The following is a 7,500-nucleotide window of genomic DNA, read 5'->3' as shown; positions in this document are numbered from 1 at the left end:
GCTCGTTCCAGAGTCACGTTGTCTCCTAGGCAGACAAAACAGCCGTTAGCAAGACGTCGAACAATAAGCCTTTCACACGGCCATGCGGTGTCTAGTTGAAAAACGCAGCACCCATCAGTGTCACTTTTCAGCTAACCGTCCAATCACAGTGGAGGAGGGGCGGGACAATAGCACACAACTGTCAACAAATAATCTGCTAAAGACAAAACTAGCAACGTGAGCTAACAAAATCAATGCGGTTAGTTTTGATTTCGTGCATACTTTAAATGCATTTCAGACATTACCGATGACACAGTTTGCGCCGATCACTGTATTGGATATGCTGCAGTTTGCTCCGATCACCGTATTCCTGCCGATGAGCACGTTTTCCTCCATCTGGCTGCCGTGGCCCAGACTGACCCCAGGCTCGCGGTACACGTTATGCCGAGAGTGTGTGCAGCTCTGGCCGTCTTGGTCTGCAAAGTTAGCGTCGGGTGTGATGGGATAAATCCAGCGGCGGATCATGTCGGAGGAGATGGTGTCGTACATCAGGAGGTTCGACACACGAGCGCCGTATCCGTCTTTAGTCACATGCATGTGGATCTGGTTTCCCAGGATCTAGGCCAAAAATAAAAACATTCATTAAAGTCCTTTCAAATTTTTTCTTTCAGTTAAACACAAAAGGAGATGTTCTGAAAAATGTTGGAAACCTGTAACCATTGACTTCCATAGTATTTGTTTTGTCAATGGTTACAGGTTTTGACCTTTCTTCAAAATATCTCAGTTTTTAAAATTCCATTTCATAAAAGACAAATACGCTAAACCATTTACTGCAATTCAAATTATGACAATATTAATATTATTAATTTCTGTCATGCATGATAGTAAATATGCAACGCTGCATCCACAACTCTTACATCAATATGAATTCATAAATGAGCAGAAATCTTCGTTCATACCTCTTCACTGACTAGAATCCCACGGACAAAGTCATTTTTGGTCTGGTAGTCAAAGTTGTCTGTAAAAAGCTCCGCCACCTGCGTTAAACAGTATTCACTTTCATTAATCTGAGTGTGCGTGTGTAAACAATCAAACAAACAGAGAGATCTGTGTATAAAGATAAACAATAATAAAGAAACTCACCTGTGGAGAACAGATGCTAATGTGACAATCCAAAAGATCAAACCTGATTTCAAATTCATCACTGGCACTGTGGAAAATATTCTGTGTTGAAAAAATAAGAAAGTACAATCACTAAATTACTGTTACATGCAGTTTCTGACCTGACCAGAGAAGTAGTTATACAGTACATTAGTATATTAATTGATGAACTGCTGGATTTTAATGTGCATTAAAAGTCCCTCCAAGTTGCTTGAAATGTGCATTTTTTTATTTGATGTTTGACATAATCTCAACTAAATCACAAAGAGAGGGTGGGAGAGAGTAGCCACTCCCCTTTTTAAAAAAACAGCCAATAGCATTTAGTTTTATCACCGCTCTGCCAGTGAGAGTGGTTGAGCTCGAGAACATCAAATGAAAAAAAAGAGAAGAAGGGGGCGGGGCATGTCAGATACTAGAGAGCATTTGATTGGGCAGAATATTTGATGAGAAACTGAAGAATGAGGTGGCGTATGGGCCAGATTAACCAATGGGCACACTTGGGCCCCGTTTACATTAGTGTGTTTTAGTTTTAAAACGGCGTTGTAGAATGAAAACGATCCGCGTCCACACTCGCGTTTTACCCAGCGTTTCTGAACTGCTCTCCGTCCACACCAAAACGCTGAAAACGCACATCATGTGACCACACAGACACTCTCGGGCAAGCGCTGCAGCCCATTTACCCAGATGAGAGCTCTGCTTGTCGGACTGCTCATCAAGCATCTCCCGCTGGATCTAATCTCACTATATTTGCTAAACGTGATATTTCATTGATGTTGTTGTCTTTATCTAACGACATAGGCCAATTCCCTGACTTTGGTCATTGGAATCTATTAAGTTACTTGTTCACGGGTAACATGTTTTGGTTAAGCGCAAAGATAAATTAATGATTAATCCAGGTACATTGACTGATCGCTTGCCTTTATTTCCTACAATGTATAAACTTATTGTATGTTATACTTTTAAAATGATCGATTATTAAAACTGATGTTCAGCAAAAGAGAGGGTATGTTTCGTATTTTCACTGAAATTGAAAGGAGGCAGTTGTAATCGGCTCCGTTTTGTTATAAATATCCACACAGTGAAGATGACGCTCATATATGCAGCACGGCGCCTCAACATTTCTGCCGTCTGTTAAGTTGCTAATATTAAAAAGAAAATAGGCAGTTCCTTAAATCATGTTTACATTTTATTGTTGAGAAAGTGAAACACGTAGCCAAGGTGATGTGAATGAAGTTATAAAGTACACTGTTCCCTTTGAAGATTTACCCGTGTCCTCGGTATAATCTGTTTTCCATATCAAACTGAGAAGAAGAGATGCAGCCTTGATCAAACTGCGAAGTCTGAACTTACAAGAAGAGGATGCGAGACTGAACTGTGTGTGTTAGGCTACTTAATATTGAGGAAAAGCCCCAATCAGATAGGCGAACGTCGGCAGCCCCGCCTCCGTTTTCAGATGTCTCCGTCTTTCCCCATCCACACTGAGACGGAGCAGCAGCGTTTTAGAATGAAAACGGCCTCTCCAGCGTTTTCAAAAAGCTCCGTTTTCGGCGCTCGAGAACTCCGGCGTAGTGTGGACGGATGGCGTAACCGTAGCAAAACTTATGCGTTTTCAAACTAAAACGCACTAGTGTAAACGGGGCCTTGGGGCCCCTGCGAGAGAGGGGGTGGGGGTGATGCCGATTTTGTGTGTTTATTTATGCTAAACGCAAATAGTGCACCTCATTTGAATAAGCTAGTTGAGTGATTCCCACCCATCACCGTTTGATTGACAGAGACAACTTAACTAAAGAGCGCAACACCCAGCAGCATGAGTAGCAAAGCTCGTAAAGCGCATGGCAACATGTTTTGACGTGATCGATCATGTAATGTAATGTGTATTTTTATAGCGCATTTGTTGTGTATGGCCATACACCCAAAGCGCTTCACAATCATTAAAAGGGGGGGGGGGGTGTGGTCTCTCCACACCACCACCAGTGTGCAGCATCTACTTGGATCATGAACCCGGTTCGAATCCAGCATCTGATTAACTCATTTTTAGCGGAATGTCGATGAATTGCAGTTTCAATTACTTCCGTATTGGCTTCCCCAGGGAGAGGGGGAGGTTGCCGCTTGGGACGGACGGACAAACATTCTTTGGACAAACATGTCCTTATTATGGGAAACATCATTTACCGTAAATAGTCAGAAGGGCATTTTCATTCAGTGAACTACTTTAGTATGTAAAGCTGCCATGTAGTTCAGGTCAAAAAACACAAGATCTGCGCAGCACGACTAGTCAACGTCAATCAAAAAGCATCACGGCAGAGCATTAAAGTCGACTAGTCAGTGCAACCCCTAGCCTCCAGGAACAGGGTTGGGAAACATTGATCTAAGGACATCACAGACTTATTTTACATCTTGTAAAAAGAGGCATAATAGTTCCCCTCGTAAGGTGCTCTGTACCCTGCATAAAGGCTGATTTATACTTCTGCATCAAACGCCGGCGTATGCTACGGCGCTGACGCATAGCCCTTCGCCGTGGCCATCGGCGTCGCTGATGTGCACCTCTCAAAAAATGTAAATACACGTCGCAACGACGCGTAGCGTAAGCTCTGTGATTGGTCGGCTTGGTAGCGCTGACGAGTCTGGGCGGGACCGAGAGCCGTGCAAATGGCGCGAGCGATTGTTTACAAGTGTGGAGTCCCGTGAAGGAGCTCCGGGTGGAAAGTTTTGTTTTGTGTTTACCTCATAGTTAAAGTTGTTGCAAGTCTGACGGTTCCTGCCTCAAAATGAGCGAGTTTGAGCCACTTGTACATCCCGGAAGTGTTCAGGAAAAGCAAAACAGCAGAGAAGAAACTCGACACAGAGGAACATTTACACCTCACTGCCAACTAGCGTTTCGGAAGTGTTAATGAAGACCAACAGAGACAGCACGCAGAAGTATAAATGCACAGCCACGCGCGTTGCCTGCGCCGTGGGTTACGCCGGCCACTTGACGCAGAAGTATAAATCAGGCTTAACTGTGTGCAGATTCTCATTCATGCAACTATTATAAGAAACAGCTCACCATGGGGAACTGCAGTCTCTTCAAGGCCTGTGCTCTCTGGTAATGCAGAATGCGTTTGCTCTTGCTGTCTATGGCCATGATCATGTCCTCCTCTTCACACCGCGTCTTGTGGCCCGGCGAGGACTCTTTGAAGATCATCGTCATCACGGACACGTTCTTCTCCATTTTGCGCCGCTGCCTTTAAAGAAACGTTACATAAAGCTGTTTTAATGATACATGAATGACAAACACTGGTACGTCTGCAAAATCTGGTCTACACACAGAGCTGACTATACTTCAATACTGGTATGAATGTTAACAGTAGCCTGTTTTGGTAAATTTACATCAAAGCTTATAATCATATGATGAATATACTACCTGCTTTTCGGGGTGTGGGGGGGTCTGTCATGTTGTACAACGCAAGTAGCCTACTTAAAATTAATTGACAAAGTCATCACTGTCAACGCAAACGAACTGGAAACTTACTTTTGGTTTATTTGTGTTGATTTCTAGTGACGTGACCGGTGCAGGTGTCGATTGTTTATGACGTCACTTGCATTGGAAGCGTGGGTGCCTGAGCGTGCAAGCCCGAGAGTGCATGCCTGAAGATGCAAGTTCCACTCTGCAGCCAGACCCTTCTCAACAGTTTTGGTGCAAACAGGAGAGTTTGCACATTTAATTCTGCAGTGACTTGTGCAGTTGTGGTTTTATGTTTTTTTGGATACAATCAGGGTTAGCACCCGGACCTCCCATTCAGACAGCTTCCTTTTGCATCCACACTTGCTTCTTCTTGGTGGTTTGCTGACATTAGCCTGCATAACGTGGCTTTTGATAATCACAAAGACTTGCTGTCTTGCTCACCGATGCGCCAGTGAGATGCACATATGCTTTTTTTGAACTTGAATATGTCACCCATAATGTTGTGTGCATTGCAATATTTTAAGCTTATTAACCCTTAAAGAATGAAATAAGAATTGTTCTTAAATGTTTAATAACTTTGATCCGCAGATCCGATCCGTTCAATTCAAAGATTGGCATATAGAAGATAGTCTCTGCTTTACATCGCTGTAAAACAGGACATTCCCAGACCTTCAGTGGCTCCGGAATCAGTGTGGTTACGTCATCACATTTTGACAACGCTGATTTGACAAAGGAACGCTCGTGGCTTGTGTCTCCTGACAAACCAGACATGATCCATTGATGCATTTTCCATCCTCCATGCCATGATTGGTTCAAACTCGCTCTCTCTTAACCAATAACCATAGGTTTCGCTTTGTGGACCTCCAATCAGCTAATTGAACCCGGAATGAGAAATAGGCTGTACGTTTACGCGCGGCTAAATAAAACGCAAAAAAAAAAAAAAAAGTTTTGCATGAAATAATTCTCATACTAAGTACTTTTGCATACACAACAGCACAGAAACATGACAAAACAGTGACACAGCAAAGACGAACTGCTGGTCTTGCTGTTTTTAAAGTACGCAAATGAAGGTGTGGCTGTTTGTCTGCAACGCAAAAGTTGATAAGCAGCAGGGTCAACACCATATGCTGGCACATAAAACCTAAGGATGGTCCATATTGAATCTGGTTTAGTTATGTAACATTTTATAGCATAGTAAATATTTATATCTAATTTTTAACTGAGGATTTGCACCATGTTTATTTGGACTTTGATGCATTATTTATTATTTTCTTATTTTTTAGTTGTTCATTGTAAGTGGTGTTGTTTATGGTAACTAAAAATATATTATTTGGAAAAAGTCAAACTTGCTTCAGTGTCCTGTTATTTTGTAACGATCTTTCCGTTTAGTTCATTCCAGAACTTTTGAGCAAATACATTTTCAGTAAATAAATGCACAATTTTTTCCCACTGAAAAACGCCTTGGAAAACCATTGAAATAAATTGCCATAACTCGCTCAGGGAAAGGTGGATGTAGACAAAATTTATTTTGGAAGTATAAAACATCATAGCGTGTATTTCCAAAGAAAAAAAACAAACAAACTTCATGAGGTTTTGTTTGTAATAACTAGAAAACACCACTTTTAAAAAAAAAAAAAACGTTTTTCTTAAAATTCTGGAATATTTTCTGTCTGTTCATATGTTTTTAGACCAAAAAATATTTTAGACTGAACCTTTAAATAATACAGATTGAAGCTTCAGGTTCTCCCGTTTAAAGTAATATATGACACTTGAGGCTGACTGCTAAAATAACAATAAAACTGCTTTAAAATTATAATAATAATAATATAGGCCCATTAGGTGCCCACAAAATACCTTTAGGTCTTTAAGGCTTAATCTACTCTGCTCTTACTGGTGGAACGTTCAATCAACGAAGATTGGCCAACAGGCTGCTCAAATTATCCTTGAAACCTCCAACACTTAATTAGCCAGCGTTTCAGTTTCTGTAGTACTTCCAGCGAGATTCTGTGAACGCTCACTATCCCCATGATGCCATGCTTGAAAATTCATAAATGTGAGTGAAGTATTCACTACCCTATAGGAACTATTCTAGAACATACTTTTTTTTTAAGGTCGTATAGTAATGTCGAACCTATACAAGTGATTTTGGACGCAACCCGAGTCTCGTGTGTTGAAATGACACTTACCTGTGCTCCTGCAAAGCCTGGGAAACATCAACGTTGGACACCACGTCTCCATACACCAGCAGAAAGTCTGAACGGACGAGGGATTTGGCATCCACGTCTCTTAAAACATCCCCAAGAGAACGGTACAGATCAGAAGTGATGATGTGAACCACATTTGGAGAGGTGGGACGACACCACTTCGACTTCCTGCAACACAAAACCACAAACACAGTGTGCTGAGAGCGTCGCAAGGAGGATCACAGTCAAAATCGCCATATAAAGTCAAGCGTCTTACAGTAAGTGCTCCTTTATTTTGCTGGACATCCAGCAGCAGAAGACGAAAGTCTCCTGCACCCCAGTGGATGTCAGAAACTCTAGTGTGTAGTCAATCATGGAGACATTAGCCAGAGGCAGGAGAGCCTGACGAGACACAAATAAGAGTCAAAATTAGTCTATATTAATCCAAAATTATGCATCATGTAACATACAAGTGCTAGAAAAGCACACTGTTAAACCATGGTATTAAACGATTACTTATGCGGCAGCACATTTCAGTCAAGCTCCTTCAAATAACAGGCCAACAAATCCTGATAATAATAATAATATAGTATGAGTATGGGAAACGTGCACAAGTATTTGGAAGCTTGTTAACAAAAGATTTAATGAATAAATGAAGTAGGGATGATAAAACTATCAAAACAATAAATGTTTAATACATGTTCAATTTCTTTTCTCATTATATCCAAAAGT

At 41.4% G+C, this 7,500-nt stretch overlaps 1 protein-coding gene across 1 annotated transcript in view; it reads right to left on the bottom strand.

Annotated features, from left to right (window-relative positions):
- eif2b5 (eukaryotic translation initiation factor 2B, subunit 5 epsilon) overlaps nt 1-7,500 on the bottom strand; it is an 18,717-nt gene that overhangs the window by 7,990 nt on the left and 3,227 nt on the right. The window contains exons 2-8 of the mRNA NM_001113597.1: nt 7,046-7,170; nt 6,772-6,957; nt 4,187-4,364; nt 1,123-1,203; nt 939-1,016; nt 285-597; nt 1-25 (exon numbers count right to left, since the gene is read on the bottom strand). The exon at nt 1-25 is cut by the window's left edge and continues 121 nt beyond it. Of these exons, the coding sequence (NP_001107069.1) occupies nt 1-25; nt 285-597; nt 939-1,016; nt 1,123-1,203; nt 4,187-4,364; nt 6,772-6,957; nt 7,046-7,170 (986 nt within the window). The remainder of the gene's footprint in view (nt 26-284; nt 598-938; nt 1,017-1,122; nt 1,204-4,186; nt 4,365-6,771; nt 6,958-7,045; nt 7,171-7,500) is intronic.

The sequence above is a fragment of the Danio rerio genome, chromosome 2 (assembly GCF_049306965.1).
Source record: "Danio rerio strain Tuebingen ecotype United States chromosome 2, GRCz12tu, whole genome shotgun sequence".
In the NCBI taxonomy this organism is placed as follows: Eukaryota; Metazoa; Chordata; class Actinopteri; order Cypriniformes; family Danionidae; genus Danio; species Danio rerio.
The sequence above is the reverse complement of the archived record's forward strand: the minus strand, read 5'-3'. Positions and strand labels throughout refer to the sequence as shown.